This window comes from Pleurodeles waltl, chromosome 3_1 (genome assembly GCF_031143425.1).
Source record: "Pleurodeles waltl isolate 20211129_DDA chromosome 3_1, aPleWal1.hap1.20221129, whole genome shotgun sequence".
NCBI lineage: Eukaryota > Metazoa > Chordata > Amphibia > Caudata > Salamandridae > Pleurodeles > Pleurodeles waltl.
In genome coordinates, this window is record NC_090440.1 from 1,625,884,795 (window position 1) to 1,625,907,424 (window position 22,630).

Below are 22,630 nucleotides of genomic sequence, written 5' to 3' on the forward strand. Positions count from 1 at the left end.
GAAGTCCTCTTGTGTAGCTCTTTTTCTAATTTCGCCTTCATTTGAGCCCTTCTATCATCTGTGCGATCTAAAAAGCTTATTTCTACTGCAGAGACTGAGCAAGTAAGATTCTCCCTATGAGCATGAGCCGTTTCAAAAGGTAGCATTGGCTCGAAAAATTCCCTCATAATTTTAAAACCCCAATCCTTTGCAGTCTGGCTTAGCTGCGCTATTATAGGAACATAAGCAAAGGTAACATCATAATTCGAGTAAAAATACTATATGTTAGTTTGACCATAAAACCTAGACATTACTATACTACATGTAATCCCGTATGTAAGAGGCATGTGGTGGTATGTCACCCCTTCCTTTACTGATGTCGGTATCTGGGTACACACATAACAATCTTTCGCATCCATAGTCTCAACATACTCTGTTAGTAAGCGATAGAAAACGTTATACGAAAGCTCTTTCTTATCGTGCAAGAGCCTCTCATCCAGTGCTAGTCTTTTCAATGGTGTTAGTTCAGTGACAGTAACAGGAGCAATAGTAGAAGCCTCGATATTCTCACTTTCACCCTTTCCATGCACTCCAAACACAATTGCCATTATTATTATCACACATATAATTACCAAGCCTATACACACATATTTACAGTATCTCTTTCTATTATTTTGCGTCATGATCTGTATAGAATCAGAGAGTCAGAAGCACTTATAAATGAAACTACTTAGCAATTCAGTTACAGAGCTGAACGAGCACAATGTTCACACCGTCCTTTTCAAAAGGCCAGTCACTTATCGGTTAGCAGCATTTGTCTCAATTCGGCAATAACTCAGTCTTTATCAGTTTAGCAAATGTCTCAGCTGGTTGTTTCTTTCACTTTAGATCGTAGCAAGCAATATCATTTATTACTCTTTCAATCGACAGAGTCTATGAAACTTTTCTTTTCTATTGGTATCTCTTCTTCTTCTTCGTTCTCGATGCTTAGAGATACAAACTCGTCAGTCCAATCATCATTGACTGCATATGCCCATTCAGGACCAGAATATCTCCTGTTTGGTATCCTTTTCCTTTTCAATTTTGCTTCTCTCTTCGATTCTTCTTCGCTGGCACTTTCCTCCTTTACCAAGTCTTTTTCTTCACTTGACGATTGTTCCACGACAATCACTTCCTTTCTTTTCTCTTTCACTTTTGGCCTTCCTCCTTCGTTCAAACTTTCTTTACCCTTTTCTTTTATCGGTGAGATACTTAGTCTTCTCTTTGCACCGTGTCCATTTGATGGACCTGCGACCTTTTCTGTGGAATCTTGAACTTTTTCGTTCTGCTCTGCCTTGTCCCCTCCTTCAGGGGAATCGATCACGTTCTCCTTTTCTTTTTCTGTATCGTCTGTTTCTGGGAAAGCCCCCTTCTGATCAGGCTCTCCTGCTTTTTCACCCTTTTCGAGCCCTTCGTCACCGTTACTTTCGTCAGGCTCTGTATCACTTTCAGTTGCTTCAGGTTCTTTGTCACCTTCAGCTGCTTCAGGCTTTTTGCTACCCTCAGCTGCTTCAGGCTCTTTGTCACCTTCAGCTGCTTCAGGCTTTTTGCTACCCTCAGCTGCTTCAGGCTCTTTGTCACCTGCAGCTTCTTCGTCGCTGTCTGAACTTTCTCCTTGGTCTTCCCCAAGTGAGTCGGACTCTTCGTTCTCCAATAATATCTCTTTTTCTCCTGCTGCTGCTTGTTCGCTTTCAGTTCGCTTTTGTTCTGTCTCAGCACTCGGCACTGTTTTATCAGGCACTGGCAATTTCAGCGCTTCAACTTCCTCATCTGTGGGACACAACACTTTCTTTGTGTGACTGGCGTGAATCCAGTTGGGAACCCCCGCACACTTCACAGCGGTAGTTGTCGTCAGGATCACTTGTAAAGGGCCTTTCCAACGGGGTTCCAGACACGATTTTCTCACGTGCTTCTTTACCACGACCCAGTCACCTGCTTTCAGTGCGTGTCCTGGACCTTGGATCGGTGGCAAAGTGGTCGCTTCCACCTGATGAGAGAAAGAGCGAACCACGTCAGCCAGTCCTTTGCAGTAGTCTAACACCATATCATCTGTAATATTCAAAAGCATGTTTGCGGGAACTGCAGGAAGTCTCATAGCTCTGCCCATGAGAATTTCATGCGGAGACAATCCAGTCTTTCTATCAGGAGTGTTTCTCATTGACATTAGTACTAAGGGCAATGCGTCAGGCCATTTCAAATTTGTCGATGCACATATTTTCGCCATTCTTGATTTCAGTGTACCATTCATCTGCTCCACCAGTCCTGATGCTTCAGGGCGATAGCTACAATGCAGCTTTTGCTCAATGTTCAGCGCTTCGCAAAGTAACTTTATCACCTCGTTGTTGAAGTGACTTCCCCTATCTGATTCTAAAGAGATCGGGAATCCGAAACGTGGTATCAACTCTCTCAACAATAGCTTGGCAACTGTAAGGCTGTCATTTCTACGTGTGGGGTATGCCTCAATCCAGTGACTAAAAATGCACACAATCACCAACACATATTTCAGACCTCCATGCACAGGCATCTCAATGAAGTCCATCTGCATACGACTAAAAGGACCGCTTGCCCTACCAATGTGGCTCGCGTTCACAACCGTTCCCTTTCCTGGGTTCATCTGCTGGCAAGTGACACATCGATGGCAAACTGCTTCTGCAGCTTGACGAAATCTGGGGTTAAACCAATCCGTTTTGAACAATCTTATCATGGCATCTCTCCCTAGGTGAGCTTGCCCATGATAGAACCGCGCAAGCTGTGATAAGAGACTATTTGGCAAAACAAATTTTCCCTCATGTGAAAGCCATAACTCATCTTGTCTCTTTATACATTGTGATTTAATCCAGGAATCTCTTTCAGCCTCCCTGACATTATTCTGTAGTGCTTTTAGTTCCTCTATCGTATCTATGACCTTCAAAGCAAACGCTTCAGCTGGTTCGAGTTCTGGCTCACTTATTGAGTTCCATTCATCTCTCAGTAATATACAGTTCAAGGCACAAAATCTTGCGACTTGATCTGCATATGCATTTCCCAGAGAGACATAGTCCTGTCCTTTCGTGTGAGCACTGCACTTTACCACTGCGACTTCAGCTGGCACTTGAATGGCATGTAACAATTCCCTTATTCTTTCCCCGTTTTTCACTGGGGATCCTGAAGAAGTCAGGAAACCTCTCTGTGACCATAGTTGTCCAAAGTCATGCACAATCCCAAACCCGTATTGGCTATCAGTGTAAATGGTGACTTTCATCAATGCAGACAATTGACATGCTCTAGTAAGGGCTACAAGTTCTGCTACTTGTGCAGAATAGACTCCCATCCTGCTTCCAAGACACCTGTTACAGTGCATACAGCGTATCCTGCTTTCAAAATCCCCATCCCATCTCTTAGACATGAACCATCAACGAAAAGAATTTGGTCATTTTCATCAAGTTTAGTATCCTTAATGTCCGGTCGGGGTTTTGTGCAAAATTCAGTCACCTGAAGGCAGTCATGCTCGACGTCTTCAGCGTTCTCAATTTCAGCATTTTCTCCAGGAAGCAAGGTAGCTGGATTCAACGTAGTGCACCTTTTCAGTTGCACGTTCGGTGAGCCCAGAATTATCGTTTCATACCTTGTGAGTCTTGCTCCAGTCATGTGTTGCGTTCGGGAGCGGGTCAAAAGTATCTCAACTGAGTGAGGGACCATGACTGTTACTGGGTGTCCCATCACTATTCCTTCACTCTGAGTGAGGCTGATACCAACTGCTGCTACGGCGCGCAAACACCCTGGGAGTGATGCTGCAACCGGATCCAAAGTAGCTGAAAAATACGCTACTGGTCTGTTTACGCCACCATGGGCTTGAGTCAAGACAGACAAAGAACATGCATCACGTTCATGGCAAAACAATGTGAAAGGCTTTGTGTAATCAGGCATACCTAAAGCTGGAGCCCTGCACATGCATTCTTTTAATTCAACAAAAGCATCCATCTCATCCCCTTTCAGTTCGATCTGATCCAAGGCATCCTTCTGGGTCAATTTCAGCAAAGGCTTCGCTAGAGTCGAGAAGTTGGGAATCCACTGGCGACAATAACCCACCATTCCCAAAAACTTCCTCACCTCCTTCCTTGTCTTGGGCGGACTCATTTGAAGTACACTTGTAATTCTTTCCTTCATTATTCTCCGTGATCCTTTCTCTATCTGGTGACCCAAGTATTTCACTTTCTTCTGACAGAACTGCAATTTGGAAGGAGACACCTTGTGTCCGTTTCCTCCCAAATGGTTCAACAGGGCAATAGTATCGGCTGTGCAGCCACTTTCTGTCTTTGATGCATCCAGTAAGTCGTCAATGTACTGTACTAGGGTTGACTCGAATGGCAACTCTAACTCTTCCAAATCTTTCTTTAGAACCTGATTGAATATCGACGGTGACTCAGAAAACCCTTGAGGAATTCGGCACCAACTGTATACTCTGTCTAGGAATTTGAAACAAAAGAGAAATTGGCTGTCCTCATGAAGAGGCACAGAAAAGAATGCTTGTGACAAATCGATAACTGAGAACCACTCAGCATCGCAAGGGATCTGAAACATTATCACAGCCGGATTCGGTACAACAGGGCAGCATTTGACTATGATGTCATTTATTTTCCTCAAGTCCTGCACAAGTCGGACTTTTCCACTTGGCTTTATTAGTCCCATTATTGGTGAATTACATGGACTGCTTAACACTTCTTTCAGTACCCCCTGTTTCACAAATTCGTCAATGAGTTGAGCAACTTTCATGAGGGTATCTTGTGGCATGTGGTATTGTGGGGTCTGGGGAAAGATTGCATTGGGCTTTACAATCACTTTTACTGGTTCCACCCCTTTCATCAATCCCACCTCTTTCCCTGTCATGTCCCACACTTCCTTTCCGACTCTTTCTCGTAATTCTGCTGGAATATCTTCTTCAGTTATCATCGGGAAAAGACGAATCAGAGGATACTCTTCGTCGACTGTTTCCATTTCATCCCCCTCTACACTGTCCTCTTCTTCCCCATCACTGCTCGTCTGTATTGTTATTCCCTCGTTCGAACACATTATCGAACAACCCAATTTGCACAATAGGTCCCTTCCTAACAGTGCTATCGGGCTTGAGTCACATACCACAAACTGATGTACCCCTTGATAGTTACCAATGCTGACTGGTACCGGATCTGTTATTGGGTTCGTCAGATGTCTGTTTGCTACTCCCACCACTTGAACTGTCCTCCCTGAGAGTGGCAAATTTGGTACTTCACTGCTCTTAACTGTTGAACGTGTGGCTCCCGTGTCCACCAAGAATGAGACACGATGACCCATTACTCTTCCCTCTACGTACGGACCCCTTTGATCAACTTCTAAGGATGCTGCAAGCACACAATCTCCTTCCTCTTCTGAGCTTTCACTCTCCCATACGTTGTTTATTCCACTCTCACTGTGTAATGAGAACTGTTGTACGGTGCCATTTGTACTCATTACCTGACCCGAGACCTGTGGAGGAACCATCACTTGCTGCTGACTCATTGGTGCCAAAGGTATTTGCATTTGCTGATTAGGTACCATGGGTAACCGCTGTTGCATCGGCTGCATTTGCGTCATCTGCATACGAGGCATCTGCATCTGCTGCGGCTGCATAGGTTGTAATCCCTGCAATTGATTTATGGTCTGAAAATTTGGGTTTGGACCTCTCATTTTCGGTCCTCTCATTGTCTGAAATGCATTGACATCATTGTTTTGCTGACCAACACCTACACCTGCACCTGCACCTTCCTGCACCACCATCGGGCACTCGCGTTTCCAATGACCTACATTTCCGCACACGTGACACGGCATCACTTTCTTCATTGCCTGCACACCCGTCACAACAGTGTTCAAATCCGGACCATTATTCACAAAGCCTCCTCTGCCTCTGCCTCTGGCCTGTGGCTGAAACGCCATGTTTCCCTGCAACTGCGGCTGCGGTTGCGATACCTGCTGTTGGAACCCTTGCATCCCTGGCAACCCTTGCAGACCTTGCAGACCTTGCAAACCTGTCTGAGCTGCTTTAAGTTGCATCATCATCACCTTCTCTTTCAGCTTTTTCTGCTTCACTTCAATCTCGTCGCTACAGTATTTCGCATAAGTCAAGACCTCATCAATCGGTTTCGACTGCCAGCAAATCAAATGCGACTTTATCATCTGACTTATCTCTGGTCTCAGCCCTTCCACAAATCTGAACACAAAATGAAGCATATCTTTCGCCTCGATCGTTTCCGTGCCACTGTAATTCTTGAACGCCTTCAACAACCTCTCATAATAACTATGAATCGATTCTTTAGCCTCTTGGGCAGTTCGATCAATCTTCTGCCAATCCACATTTTTCGCGGCAACCTTCGTCTTCAAATGCTCAATCACCTTATAGTACAAGCTCATCACCAAAGGTGATGGCGCACCCGTCTCTCTGTCTCTCTCTGGTTCACTTGTCGGCCAACCTACAGCTCTTTTGCAATCCTCCCACAAATCTGCCGGAACCACAATCTCAAATAGAGTATTCAGGTCTTCCCAGAGACATTTTGCAAGCTTCACAAACCTATCAGTCTGTTGATACCATTCAATCGGCTTCTCTCTCAGTTTGGGAAAATAATTCGTAAAAGACTGAATGTCGCTTCTGTGCCATGGTACATGTACTAATTTTCCCCCTGCTGTCTCCCTCATTGGTAGCATTGTTACTGTCTCACTACTCTGCGGTCTTTTCTCATTGTGCTCTGTAGCACTGTCCCTCCTCTTATCCTTCCTCTTTACCCACCTGCTTTCCCACTTGTCTAGGCTCCTCCACACTTGGGCACTCTGCAACAATTCTCTAAGGTGTGCCTTCATACCTGCTGACCTCATGTGTTCAAAATCTGTGGTCCCAAAATCCAACCTATAGCTCCTGCTCAAATGTTTCGTCTTGTCTATGTCAATCCCGTTTCTGTCCGCTACTTCCTGCAAACTTTTATGTACCTTGTTCACTTCTTTCGTGATCTTTGGACATAGATACCTCAGCTCCTCTTCCGTGTAGGACTCTAACCTGTTCACACCCATATTCCCTTCCACCAATTCTTGTGCTTCCATGTTCAGCCTCATCCTATTCAGGTACTCTTCTCCTTTCCCACTGCCTGAACTTTGTGTGGAATTTAGACTGTTGAACCACTGTGTCAGCTGTTGCGCATTTACCCCCATCAGTGTAGCATTCACATCGACTGCCATCGATGGTTGCGGCAACTTTTCAGTATTCGATGTTAAAGGTATTATCAGTGGGGGACTCGACCTCACCAGTGTAGACTGAGCGCATATGGGACTAAACTCCATCAAGGATCCAGATCCACTTGGCTGAGCCGCTATCGGAGTTATCCCTGGAGTGTTCTCTATGCACCTCCTCTCTGTCCCATTCTGCAGCATTGGTCCCTGACTGTTCATGCCTAAGTTAGGCTGGCTATACAGAGGTACCGGTGGACCTACAGTAATGGGTAGTGATATCGCATCTGGATTCTGTCCATTTCCCATATTCTGAGGCATGTTCATCCCCATACTATGGGTCATCATTGCCGGCATGCCCATCTGACTCCCCGTCATCTGAGCATGAGCGTTTCCTCCCTGCATCTGCTTTTGAGGCATCATAAACTGAGTTGATTCAGCTTGTGCTATTGTTGGGTTGTAGCCATTCTGTACGCCCCTTACGGTTGGATCTAGTATCATTCCTCCACTGTTTTCACTGCTGTAGTACCCTGGCATCTGCGGTTGATAATTTTCTGCTGGTTTCATTATGGGCACATCTGGATATATTCTCCTAACCTGCGGTATCTGCGGGGTGAACAGTAAACTCGGTCCTTAGATCCCGATGGTGCTCCTGAACTCTTATTTTCACTGTTCTGTACCGATGCCGGAGGGGCAGAACTGGTACTTGGACCTTGTCCATTCTCCGCATAAGGTGGTGGACGGTCGTTCAGCAATTGCATTATTAACTCCTCATCCTCTAACTCCTCTTCTCTTCTCAATTTTTCCTCGTCCTCTCTATCCTTGGAACACTTCCTGTCTGTCTTACAGGTAGCTTTCTTACCTGTCTCCTCTTCCTCCTTAGTAATTGCGGGAAACAATTTTATTCCCTGCAATATATCTGACCTCCACACCTTCTGCGCATTATCCCACCTAGCATCCGCTAGTGTCTTTTCTACCTTCCCCATCCTTGTTTCAAATTTATTTTTCTGTTGCTGCCTAGCCATTAATTCCCAGATTGCTAGAGCCTCAAACTGTGCCGGCCTTGGAGGCACCTTCATGTCGTACATCGTGAATCTCAAATTCTCTAGGATCCTTATATTGAATGTCCCATGTATCGGGAATGCTACGCTCCCATGTTTCTCTGTCAGTTTGTGCCATTGCTTTAGCCAAAGACACGGAGCTACCCCTTTTTCCTCCATTACAATGTAAGCTGGTGTGCCCTCGGGTGGCGTCTCCTCTCCTACGCTCGCTTTAATGTAAGACTCCCCCTTCATCGCACTCCTGAATGCTTTAAGGAATTTCATTTTCTCGTCTTTTATTTCACAAAGTTTATAATCAATAGGTCACTTTTATTCCACAAAATTTGTAATCAATAGGTGACTTTAATTCCCGGAATACTCTTCACCTGCCTTTCCCCCTTCCAATCGAGTCCCACGGACTGCGTCCAATCCGTGCGCGACCCGTCTCTGCAACCAACCTATCCCAGCGCGGCTCTTAGTGACGTCACACTCACACACACTGCGGCTGACAAAGCCTCGCGGCTAGTCCTCCTTCACTCTCCTCCTCTCGTAACAACTTCTTGCTTATATTGCGAGCTACCAAAAATAAAACAGATCTGTCGGTTTACTACAGGAAGGGTAACACAATCGCTTCAGGACCTTAGGGACCTTTCACTAGCCTCGGGACTTTTCACTAGCCTCTGGCCGCTATTCCGTCTTTCTCAGTCCCCACATTCGCAAGCAAATCTGACCTGCAGACCTACTCTCAACTTGTCAATGATCTGTTCTAGTGCACTTAGAATCTTGTCAAAGCCCGAAGTCGAAGTTTCTTTCACTCCCTAACACGTACCCGACTCGTTGACCACGCCCGATCAACCTACTAAACCGCCCAGACCACAACATGGATCAACATACTCCGGAGTCTCTTGCCCTCGCAGGGCCCGTCTCAACAACAACAACCACGTGGAGCTTTTTATGCACAAAGCGCCAGACGCACATGAAGTTCGACGACTTCCCTACTCTCACACTCGGAGCCGCACCTCCGATACCTCTATGAAGTTCGACGACTTCTCTACTTCTACACTCGGAGTCGCACCTCCGCTATCCTCAAAAAGAAAAAATCCTCGCAACCTTTTCACACACCCTGCGGCCATAAGCTGTGCAAGCGCAAAACCCTAACTTCACTCATACCATCACTAGTACCGCCAACGCTGTTTCCACACCTCCGTTCTCTCCATTCGCAAGCTCCGAGATCCCGGGAAAGTCGCGGTGGACCTAGCCCATCATCATTCTGTCAATCTGTTTTACCCAAGAAAATCTAATTCAACTTCTCGAGTAGGGTCTCAAAAATGCGTAACCGTTAATCCAACACCATGTACTCTACTAGTACAGGGTCCCAAAAGACGTAACCGTCCTCTGCTACCATCTACTGATAGAGCGGTCCGTACTAATAATTTACCTGTGTTCGGACGCTCTTTAGGCCGATGAATCTTTTGACTTAGTGGGAACTCTCTGTACTCTTAATCGATCAGTCGCATCAAATCAATAATCAATAACGAACATAAGCAACACCTTGAACAACATAACACTTAACAATTAATCCAGACTACATTTCGGCGAACCCTGACCTTTCAGCCAGGAATAACCACACCAGTTTATTTCAAAGTTAGTGAATTTATTTCCCTATATTAACAGAGCTAGCACAATATAGATGTGTCTCAACACCAAATGATAAACATAAATGAACATTAATAGCTGTCCATATCGTCGAAACAAGTGCAATCTATGTAGCATTTGAATCACAAGGCATTCGATGATGGCAATGCAAAGCACTAATACGATAATCTGTAATGGGCTAATTGCGTACATTTAGTCAGCACAACAAGATCTCAAATTGCATCGTGCGACATATGGAATCCTCATCTAACCCCAAATTAGCATCGGCATGTGGGACTTCATGCAAAACAATTTAGCAACATCAATTTAGAAAACTCCTAGCTAGGGACCTTGTCAAAATCAGCAGTTGGTTACCTAAAAGAAACACAATGCAATTTTACAATTTCCTTTCATATTTACCAATTACGATCAGCACACAAGGAAGTCTTCGTCTCACAGGTACCGTTTTTTCGATCAACATGGGCCAGGACAAAAGGGCAAGGGTAAACGGGGCAATCGCCTCACGGCGGCGAGTTAAGACTACTACTTCATGCAAAGGGACAAATCAAAGTTAAAGTCTCTAGGGCAAGAATCATTAAAGTCTCTTTCTCTCGACTAGAGAAAGCATCAAAGTCTCTCAAAATGGCGTCGCAGCAAAGTGGGCCATAATAGCTACGAAATGACGCAATGTCGGACAATAGCTGGTAATGGCTACCTTCTTCTCGTGCACCTGGGTTTTATAGACAACAGTTCGAATCCAGTAGGGTCTCCATTGGAGGGTTCATAGGTTAGCTTCAAATTGTCCAATCAAAAACGACAGTTCTCAAGCTTTTACTTAAGCATACATTATCCTTGGAGATGGGTACGCAAATTGCAACATTGTCTCTCAATTAGCTCACTTTCAGAGCCTCCATTGTCCGCACCTGCAAGTCGACCTTGAATTAAAGAGAAAATATGCCATGCTGGCACGAAACTTTAAGATAAGCATGTGAACAGTTTCTGTGGAAAAGTACAGCTTCAAGCAGAAATACACGTTTATTAGCACAATGGAAAAATACGAACATCTAAACCGTGAGACCAGGCCACTAGGCCAAAGCCTCCGCTAAAGTAATGCTAAGCTAAGGCATTTCAAACAAGCAAATCGTAGCATACGTTTATGATTATGTCGGATTAGTGCAATTCTAATACACCACGTCATATAAAGCACGCATATAAATGTTGGCAAACTACTCTAAGGGCACATTTTGTCCCCGTACAATCTTTATTAGTCCAGTTAATGTCACACATGATTATTTCACACTACGTTTATGCGTAAATAAATCAAAACCTTCATTTTCTGCTTCATCACTATGGACCTAGAAAGGAGTAAAGCATGTCTTTAAATGTGCTTGGATACAGTTTTTTAATTTCGAACGTGTAAGGCAAGTGTGTCATAATTATGTTTTCACTTAACAGGTTCGGTATTTCATAATGTTATTTTTTTAGGTTTGCTGGTGTCTTAGGGTTATGACAGAGATGGGCAATAGCTAATTGAGGGCTGTGACTTAGTCAAACCCCTCTCTCATGCCACTCAGCCTTTAATTATTAGTTTGTGATTAAAACAGACGCAACTCCCATCTAGGCTTAAAACGATACAGACAAGCCTCTAGTTCCTACAGGGTCTCTTTTCATAAGTTCTGTTATGTCAGGTTTCAGCACGTAGAAACCCATTGTCTTGGGTATCTCTTGCCCTCTAGAAATCTAGTTTCCATTTTATAACATAACATTAATACGGAAGAAGCTGAGTGGTCCTACATTTTTACTACTGACCCCACAGAATGTTCTTGTCTGCGAGAAACAGGTTGTATTGGGTTCCCTTTGCAGAACATGAGTAACTAATACTTTTTTAATTCCGTTGTGTGCATGTTACTTCCTATAGCATACTATGTGGACAGGGACTACTTTGAGGTATTGGTAGAGGTGATTAGAAATACAGAGCGAATAGAAAAAGGAAACTCAACAGAGAGGGGGGGACATTGCATCCTAGAGAAAGCAGTGCCTAATTGGAAGCTGTCATTGCAGGTGGGGTCCACCAGCACTCATTTTCAAAGATCAGCTCTTATTTTTATCCTAATCAGACTTTCACCCAGAGTAAAAGATAGAAAAGCTCAAAAAGAGGTAAGCGAGATGAGAAGAAATATGGAAAAAAAGTGACAAAAGGGAGAAAGCAGAGAAGAAAAAGAACCTGTAAGAGTGAAATAAAGGGGCAGGAATTGTCTGTCGGTAGATGAAAGTGGCATGAGTTGAAATCAAGACTACGCAGCTTTGGTAGTCAGCAATCCTGATATTTGTAGCACTGGCCACAAACTTCTGAGCAATCTTCCGCCCCTGGCACTTATTGTTTTACAAATGAAGCACTGAGAGGAAGTCAACATCGACGTCCTACTATTTATTAAGCTTTCACATTAAGAAGAAATATAAGGATATTGCTATGATTTCTTGAAATGGTGCATTATTTCACAATTGCTACATTGGGATGGCAAGTGTGGGGGTTTCTGGACTGCAAGACATTTTAAGCAATGCTAAATGCTTGCTTGAGTATTAAAATCAGGCGACCTTCCGTGACCCACCTCGCCCCATTCCCCTTTTATTTTCCTGTATTGTCTCAGTCAGTGAGAAGCGAGTTCTAGGGAGAACCTACCAATCAAAGAAGTGATGTTTTATGTCCCCTTCAGAAGGCATCCCCACTGGAATATGTACATGTTAGTCGCACTTTCCAAAGAACAAATGAACCAGTTAAAGTTCCTAATTATTATATACACTTTAATTTGCCCTTTAGGTACATCATCTAACCATAGGATACTCGCTTTCTAACAAACCTGTGAATTACAAAATAAAACTATTTTCCAAACTTGTGGTATGGGAAGCCACCATACAAACGTTCATAGAACCGTTTTCTATTGTATCCTTATGCATTAATTAATTTATGCTATTTGTACCCACAAACAAAAAACAAAAAACTTTTGGAAAAAAAAGCAGGCAACAGATTTAGAAGGTAAATAAATATGGATAGAAGTAAGACCTTGACCCACGGAATTCTGAGCATTATACTGTGGACTCATCTTTCCAGAGGGACAGGCACCACCCTTTATCACTGGAATCCTGGATTCTGCCCACAAACATACTGCCTTAAGAGGAGCCACTTTAAAACAAGCTTGATAGGTCACACCCTTGCCTTGACCACTCCAATTATTGCTTTACCATTTTGGTAGAGTCCAAGGCCAAGTCAGAGCAGCCAGTGCTTCTAGTGGAGTCATGGGAGGTGCAGACTATTGTCAGTAAATGTCCCGACTTCCTCTCCTGACTTTGGAGGCACTGCTGAAGTCCATGTTACTCTTAAGAACAGGAGAGGAGCAAATCAAAGTGAGGAGAGATGTGTAAGCAGGAGAGGTGATGACAGCTGGCATACAGAAAATACTCCAGTGCCAGCTGGAGGAGCAGTTGTGCCAGGAAAAGGCAGACAGCAGTGTGCTCAATACAGACAGTGTCCAGCCACCTTCATTACATTGCTTCCTTACTCTAACAATAGGGCTGTTGTTTGAAATACATGAAAGCAATCAGGCTAGTAGCACTTAGTAACTGCCAGGAGATCTCATTAAAATGAATAAATAAAACTAATACACAATAAATTGTGAAGAGGAGACAGGAGAGGGAAGCAAAAACAATGGAAGAGCAGAGGAACAAGTGAGGAAGCAGGGCAGAGAGCAAGAAAACACATATACCTTTTTGGAATTCTAAATGGTAATTAACAAGAGTCTCCAAAATGTAGCAGTGGAAGGATAAATCTCCTCTAATTACAACACTCTAAGACTAAAATGCGCCTGGGTACGGGAAACACTAGAACGATGAAGAAAGCAATCTCAAATTTAGGACAGTCAATTGAGGTAGACAACAAAATATCCACAACGAGCAAGGAACTGACCCAGAGCCCACACTGACTATAGGTTGTATTTGGTAGCATTGGTCTACCTACAGACGTAGCAGGCACTGAAAAAGGACAAATATCCATTACAAGATATCAAAATCAAACTTGCTAAAAAATGCTCAAAAGACCAGTTGGCTTAACTGATCTCTGACACAATATCATGGTAAACAATATTGTGGACAAAAATATTGTGTCCAAAATATTGTTTACCACAATATCCTGCTCCTATACTTATAATGGTAAGTACAAAAATATCAGAAAAAAATATCATTTACATTGATGTTGGCAGAAAATAGACAACAAATACAGATGTTTTATAAATAAAGTTTAAAGTAGTAAATATTAAATATTTACATATACACCTTTAAGATAATGTAAATTAAATATATTCTACTAATATTTAATACTATGTGTAGCTGTAAAGTTATATAAAGACACATATATACATATATATGGTTGGATTTATATGAAAATATATAGTGTAACATCATATCTATAGTGTAATAATGAATACAAATATTTATTTGACATTATATTACTTTTTTATATTTTAAATGTATTATTATGAAAAATAGCTATAATATATTTAATAAACTATAGAGTCTACATCATATTACTTTTTTAAATATTTTAAATTTATTTCTATATGTATATATGTATTTATACATATGTAGTAATACATTAAAAATAATAATAAAATTAGCATAATGTAAAATAACTATTTGTAGTAACTATGTTACACAATATATATTTGTGTGTGTATATATATATATTACATACACACACAGCAAAACCATAAAATATAACCAATTAAACTACAAAAAATATATGAAATAATACAATAAATAAAATATTACAAATAGGAAAATTCAAAAACGCATTTACAAAAAATACTAGAAACTTTAAACTAAATTAAAAAAAACAATACTATAAACAAATAACACAATGAATGCTATAAAATCTACTTTATAAATATTATTAAAAATACTATCCCCACTCAAGTTTATGCAACCATAGGGACAGGATTGGATTTCAAAGGAGTAAAATGTACTGTTCCATTCCAATTTGTTTAACAATAAGGAAAGTGTTAGATTTTGGTGGGATGAAATTAATTATCCCCACTCCAAACATTGCTACAGTAGGGAAAGCACTAGACTTCAGGTGAGTTAGATTTACTATTCCCACTGCAGTCTATACAACAGCAGGGAAAGTGTTGAATTTCAGAGGGGTTAAATTTACTATTCTTACTCCAGTCTAAGCAACAGTAGATAAAGTGTTACATTTTGGAGGGGTTACATTTACTATTCCCACTCCAGTCAGGGAAACAGTAGAGAAAGTGTTGGACTTTGCAGGGGTTGCATTTACTACTTCCACTCCAAACAGTTCAATAGTAGGGAAATTGTTGGACTTCGGAGCGATAAAATATACTGTTCCCATTCCAGTCTGTGCAACAGTAGGGAACGTGTTGGACTTATAAGGGGTCAAATTTTCTATTTCCACTTCAGTCTAAGCAACAGTGAGGAAAGTACTTAATTTCAAATACTTTACATATTTGAATAACCCTATTAATTAGAAATTAATGCATTTCTTAATAGAAAAATTATTAATTAACATTGAAAATCAGTAGACGCTTATTAAAAAGCAATTGAACCATTTGCACAATTAATAATAAATACATATTACTCAAGAAATCATTATAACTATTTTAATCATGAGTACTCACTATTTAAAAAATATTATTAATGTATTACTATTTACAAATATTATTATAATATTTATAAAGTTAATATTTAATTAGTCTCCCACACTATACCACTACAAACCTAGGAGCCCACACCTAAAATAAAACTAAAGTAAATATGTATTGCACTATTTACATAATTATTCATCAATTAAATATTTCATTGACAAATAATAATAATTTATAATTAATTATTACTTAATAAACACCCCACACCGAACCCCTACAGACCTAGCAACCACACCTAAAATATAATGAGAATGTATAAGTATTTGGCAATTTACATAATTAATCATCAAGTAAATAATTAGGTGTAAATTAATATGTACGTGTTAATTAGTTATTCCTTAATTAACTTCTCACCCTATACTTCTACAAACCTAGCAACCTGCACCTAAATTATGACTAAAATAAATCAGTATTACATAATTTACATTAATAAATATAACCCTCATAACTAAATAAAAAATAATAAATAATGAATAATAATTATTACTTAATTAACATCCCGCCCTACACCCCAAACACCCAACAACTTGCTACACACTGTAAATCACTATAAATCAAAAATTCTAAATCACTTAAAATTTCAAACTATATTTAATAAAATAACAATTAGGCAAATAATAGTAATGTGATATTTGCAATTTCCAATACCGTTTCCAAAATTAAAAATAATAAAAAGAATTGCTAGAATTATATCACATTTTCATTGCTTATTCCTTTGGCTTTATTAGCTGTGAAAAATTATGTGAACTTAAAAAAAATGGATTTCCAAAAGAAACAAGCTGTGAATTAGAGTTTGCAATATCCTATTGTTTGTGAAGTTAACTCATATTGTGCACTTAGTATATTAGTATATGATAACCTATATTTATGAAAGTATACAGTAGCATAATCTTTAGATGGGAAGGGAAATTATTAGCATACCCTTAAAAAGACATATTCTATTGTATGCTAAGTTGTCAATTGAATGGGTTTTGTTCATTTATATTTAGAAGCAAATATGGGAACTGAGCAAAAAAATTATATATTCCAACTTTTACCTCCAAAGGTACAGAGTAGCTTAACTTTGCAAAGCTTTGTGCAAATGAACTAGTGAAAAGGTGTACAGTAAATGTCCCTTTGGAAGGTATAGTTTAACTCAATAAGGTTTATGCCAGCATTTCATACAAGTGGGCATTTTTTTGAATAACTATTGCTAGGTTCCTTTTAGAAAAGGAATATCCTTAATGAAATATGATCATAAGAAAGCATATTCACTTAACAATATACACATCTTTGACTTTGGAAAAGCTTATGCTATCATAAGTGATATAATAGCCTACCTTTAGAAATATCTCTACCAACCTGACTTGTCAATCAAACTCTTAAATTGTAACATTTTAAAGTTGTATTTCTACTTTCCATCAATATGTTTGCATATTAACTGAAAGTTAACTTCAGAGCAACACTTAGGGGGTTATTCCAACTTTGGAGGAAGTGGTAATCCGTCCCAAAAGTGACGGTAAAGTGACGGATATACCACCAGCCGTATTACGAGTCCATTATATCCTATGGAACTCGTAATACGGCTGGTGGTAAATCCGTCACATTTGGGACGGATTACCACCTCCTCCAAAGTTGGAATAACCCCCTTAATGCTTTACTGGTTAGTTAGGACTAAGGCCCACATGTACAAAGCATTTTTCTAGCCGCAAACGGGCCGATTTGCAAAATCGGGCCGTTTGCGACTAGAAAAATGCTTTTTGGGATGTATAAAGCCCAAACTGCAATTCGGTAACTTGTACCGAATCGCAATTTGGGTTTTTGATTCAGTATTAGGAAGGGGCGTGTCCAGGGCCTCCCTTCCTAATACCAAATCTAAATGGTATGTATGATTGTTTTGTGACCATGAATGCAGTTGCAAAACAATCGTAGTTAACACCAATTTCAAATTGGTGCTAACCCATTCACAAAGGGGAAGGGGTCCCTAAGGGACCCCTTCCCCTTTGTGAATGCATGAGAAAACATTTTTTAAGAGCACGCAGTGGTCCCACGGACCACTGCCTACCCTTAAAAAATAAAACTGAAACGTTTCATTTTTTTCTTTTTAAATGCAGCCTGTTTTTCTTTAAGGGAAATGGGCTGCATTTAAATAAAGATTGCTTTATTTAAAAGCAATCACAGACATGGTGGTCTGCTGACACCAGCAGACCACCATCCCTGTGATTTTTGCGATTCCCGGTGGGCTGCAAATTGCGACCTACCTCATTAATATTAATGAGACAGGTCTATTTGCAAACCACCGGGAATTGCAAAAGAAACTCAATGGAGTTCCTTACATTTGGAATTACGATTCCCTAATTGCGATTCGCATGGAATCGCAATTAGGGAATTGCAATTCCAAATATTTGTACATGTGGCCCTAAATGAAGAGATCATTCTTTCTGTGAAATATTGGATTATCCAGTCAGCAATCACAATTCTGTCCAAGGAATTTAGAGTGTGTGTGTACATTCTATCACCTTTTACATAGCATGTACAGAAGCAGGTAAGGCAGCTTCATTGGAATGGCATCACAAATATGTCTCAAGATACATTTGGGCAGAGTAGTAAATTAGCTTTTTAGACTAGCCCATACAATTTGGAATCCATGTTATATTGTGATTTCTTATTTTATTTATCTGTCCTTTTCCTTGTGCCTACATGGAAGACTGGGAAGTGGAATCCTTTGCATGTAAGTTTCACTAAAAATATTGCATGAAATATTCTTGTATACTAACAGTAGCCTAATCTTCATTGAAGTAGCTTTTGTAAAGTTTGTGCCATAAGACTATTAGGTTGTAAAATTTATCGAACTGCAGACAAGTTTTCTGCAACAACTGTGATAGGCTCTATGCCAGAATATTGTTAACAAATATATTGTCTGTCACAAATGCTGTATCCTGAATACCTTTTGCACATATATTACTAAATTAGGTGTAGATATTCCATTGATAACTTTAATGCGGTGTTTTGTTGTAAACAATATTCAGAACACAATATTTATGTCAGTCAATAGTTTCTGTTACATACCCTTCAATGTTGTTAGCAGATAGTAGAAAACCTCTCTACTAATACATTCTGAATTGTGGATCACAAATATGTTTGTTTAGACAATGGAAAATATTGTGAAATTGACATCCAGACACCACAGAAATATATTTTATTAAGAATATTGGCCGCAAAGAAAAGAGAAAATAGAAGCTGTTTACATTGCTTATTTTCCACTCTTGTCATTCAAAATGTAGTTATTGTGATTATCCTTAAAAGAATTATAAGTTAATAATATAGTAAGAATCTTTATGCAGTGGGAGTAAAAATAAATGTGGCCCAGAAACACATAGGCCCCCATTCCAACATTGACGGGCGGCGGAGGCCGCCCGCTAATGTTGCGCGGCAGAAATACCGCTCCGCGGTCCAGAGACTGCGGAGGGTATTCCAAGTTTTCCCCTGGGCTGGCGGGCAGCCGCCGAAAGGCCGCCCGCCAGCCCAGGGGAAAACAACCTTCCCACGATGAAGCCGGCTCGTAATCGAGCCGGCGGAGTGGGAAGGTGCGACGGGTGCTACTGCACCCATCGCGTATTTCACTGTCTGCTATGCAGACAGTGAAATACAAGCGGGCCCTCTTACGGGGGCCCCTGCAGTGCCCATGCCATTGGCATGGGCACTGCAGGGGCCCCCAGGGGCCCAGCGACACCCCCTACCGCCATCCTGTTCCTGGCGGGCGAACCGCCAGGAACAGGATGGCGGTAGGGGGTGTCAGAATCCCCAAGGCGGCGCAGCAAGCTGCGCCGCCTTGGAGGATTCCAACGGGCAGCGGAAAACCGCTGGTTTTCCTGCACTGACCGCGGCCAAAGCGCCGCGGTCAGAATGCCCTGCGGGGCACCGCCGGGCTGTCGGCGGTGCTCCCGCCAACTGCGAGCCTGGCTGTCACAGACCGCCAGGCTCGTAATGAGGGCCATATTGTTTAGCGCCACTGCACTAATAAAAGCAGATGCTCAGATTTAGTTACTACCCTCCAAATAGTCAGAGGGACTCCTCGTTGGGAGTTTCTCTTGTGGCATATATTTAACCCTTGAATCCATGGTTTGGTTAAATAATTTTATTAAAAAGCAAATACATATGAGGAATGTATTAGCAGGAACCTTAAATGCAAGGGCACAGTGCTGAATGTGCCATTTATTAGCGCTGTTGAGTGAGGAGATGACAGGCATGCTCCTCTTGAGACTTTGCACTTCTGAATCATAATCCTGCTCCCCGCCCAATAATGTTAACAAATGACATACTCGCTGCATCTATACTATTTCTAGTCTGACAAAAGCTTATCTTACAATTTTCTTTACTAAATATGAAAGCAGCAAAGGCAAACAATTTACTTTAGAGCCCTAAAATGTATTACTGATATTGCTTCTCCATACGGACACCTAGGAGATGACTTTCCTTCGCGTACAGAATTGTTTCTGATTGCTATACTTTCTCAAATAAATGTCATAAATACATAAATTTTACTAGCTATGTCTTCTCCCAATAGGTCGAATACCTGTGTACCATTACTGCCGAAGTACTGGCAAATTAATATGTTAATAATAACAATAATAATTGAATTTTGCTCAACATTAACACAAATATGCAATAAATGGTTGCAATTTAAATTAAAAAAGAAACATTAAATGTACAATTTTCCGCACTTTCATCCGCTTTAATTTTCTAAAGAAATGAAATTGCCAAAAATAGACAGTTTTTCTCTCATTTAAAGCATTAAATACTGAAAGGCCTCTCCTATATATTAGTATATTAGGGCAATCATTTTGTCACTTACAAAGTGCAAAGTGTAGAGCAGACATGTGTTAATCTATGAAGTGTAGTTTTTGAAAAAAAATATAAACAGCATTTTCAGTGGTGTCTGGTTTTCCTTACGTAGAGGTTAACAAAATGGCAGTAGGCCTAGGCAAAATATGATGAGTGCATGCATATCCTCAAATGATACATAACAGAAAGGATAAGTTTGATACACACCTTTAGCATAGCAGATTTCAGGGCTGCTTTCTTAGGTCATGACATTACAATTTGAATCCCACTGCTTGAATGCGGATTGGTTTGCATAATTGTAATAGCTCTTTCCGTGCATAGCCTTCGGTCTCATCAGGTGTTAAACACACTCAAAGGCGGCTTGTACCTTTTTAAAGTGGTGGGGTGGGTGAAGTGCCCCACCACTTTGTAAAAAAAAAAAAAACCTCAAAAACCCCATTGTAAACTACCCCTCTGCGCTAAAGCCCAAATAACACCACAACACAAACACTACACATACATGCACTACACACTTGCATGCACTACACACGTACATAACATTACACAAATGCATTACACAAACATTACACATTTTTTTAAAAAGTCACTTACCCACGAGTTGCATGCCCTCCTCCATGTGCTTCTGCTCTTTGATGGCGGAAGAGCTCCCGTAACCAATCCAGGCACTGCTATCATGCTTTTAACCAGCATCAAAGAAGCGCCTGGATTGGATGGAGTGTCCTGACTGGACGCTTCTTCAGGCCCTGAAGGCCTGTGTCTGGTCTCCACCCAACTGTCTTAGAAAGCTGACTGGAGACATTCAAAGTGCGCAGGTCACTTCGGCCGGCGCAAGGCAGCCGGCCAAAATGACATGCGCTCTTTGGAGCGACGCTGCCAGGGACTGCTCCAGTCCTCTGGTGCCAGAAGCAGAGTCAGTCCTCTGTTGCGGCAGCAGAGAACACGCCCAACATGTTTCTGGGCTGGTGAGCGCTGCAGGGGAAAAAATAAAGTGGCAATGAAATTCTTTCATTGTCATTCTATTTTTACCTGCGCATCTCGCAGCTGGTTCTGCCCTTGAGAAGAAACCACCACTGAACACACATCAAACCAACAAACAGAAGCTCCAAAGTACTTTAGCTTAGAGAATGTGCTACATCGAGTATACCCATCTATTCTTATTAAAGCTTTTCTAAAGCTCTCAAGAGCCCTCAGAACATTGTTTTTTTATTTAAAAAAATAATGTTTTCCATAATGCAATATTATCCAAATGCAGCTTACAGTTATTCTTTATTGTACAGCCCCCGGCTGGCCGGCTGGAACATTCTTAGAGTATTGGCCTCGGCACGCCTAAGGGAGCCGAGGCCAATATCCTAATACTAAAGCACCCTCGGAATACGCACTGCAGAGCAGACAGTGCGCAATACGACTGTGCTGGGCTGGGGGGGCCTGCACTGGTCGTGGGCAGTGCAGGGGCCCACCTGTGACCCTCAGCACTTTCTTTCTCCCAGCTTTTTCATAGCAGGCTCCCTGCCATGAAAAGGCTGGCAGAAAGAGGGGTTGTAATCAGCCAGGCAGGGCTGAGTTCAGAGATGCCATGACTAGTTGCAAGCCCGGCCGCCATCATGCTATCGGGAAACATGTTCCTGGTGAGGACGGCTGTCCTTTGGCGGTCCGAACGCCAAAGTCATAATTTGGGTGGTGGACCGCCAAAGTTGCAGTGGACCAACCACCACCACAAGTTTGGTGGTCTGATGGCTCTTAATGAGGCCATTACTCCTATTCTTTGGGAACAGTGATTTATGGATTGGTGCAATTAGCCTCTCTCCAGGCCCAAGGCACTATCTTCTATATAGCTCTACCTTCCTCATTGGAATAACTTGTAGGACCCAGAACAGTAGAATAGCTGTAGAGCCCAGAAAGGGGATAAACAGGCTGAGGAGAGCCTCTGGACTCCCATGATGAGAAGGGTGCTAGTAATGAGTCAGAGAGTGAAGCCCAGAGCATCCTACGTGATGTGAGACTCTTTTCTCCATTATGCTCCCTCTCAAGCCAACTGTATGACCCCTGCACTGAGTTTGCCTCCTTAGGAGATGCAGTGTGTGAAGCTACATATAGAGAGAGGAAGAATGACACTTGCAAAATGAAAATAGACTGAGCTCCTGGTACAAAGGGGTCTAAAGCACAATTAAATGATTGCCTTTTCTGAGGCACAGA

At 41.5% G+C, this 22,630-nt stretch overlaps 1 protein-coding gene across 2 annotated transcripts in view; it reads left to right on the plus strand.

Annotated features, from left to right (window-relative positions):
• The window catches only part of CERS6 (ceramide synthase 6), a 958,460-nt gene that overhangs the window by 771,071 nt on the left and 164,759 nt on the right, over nt 1–22,630 (plus strand). The window contains exon 10 of one of the 2 annotated variants that reach the window (XM_069225278.1): nt 18,300–18,323. The exons of the other annotated variant lie outside the window; for it this stretch is intronic. Coding sequence (XP_069081379.1) covers nt 18,300–18,323 — 24 coding nt within the window. The remainder of the gene's footprint in view (nt 1–18,299; nt 18,324–22,630) is intronic. 2 annotated transcript variants of the gene reach the window in all.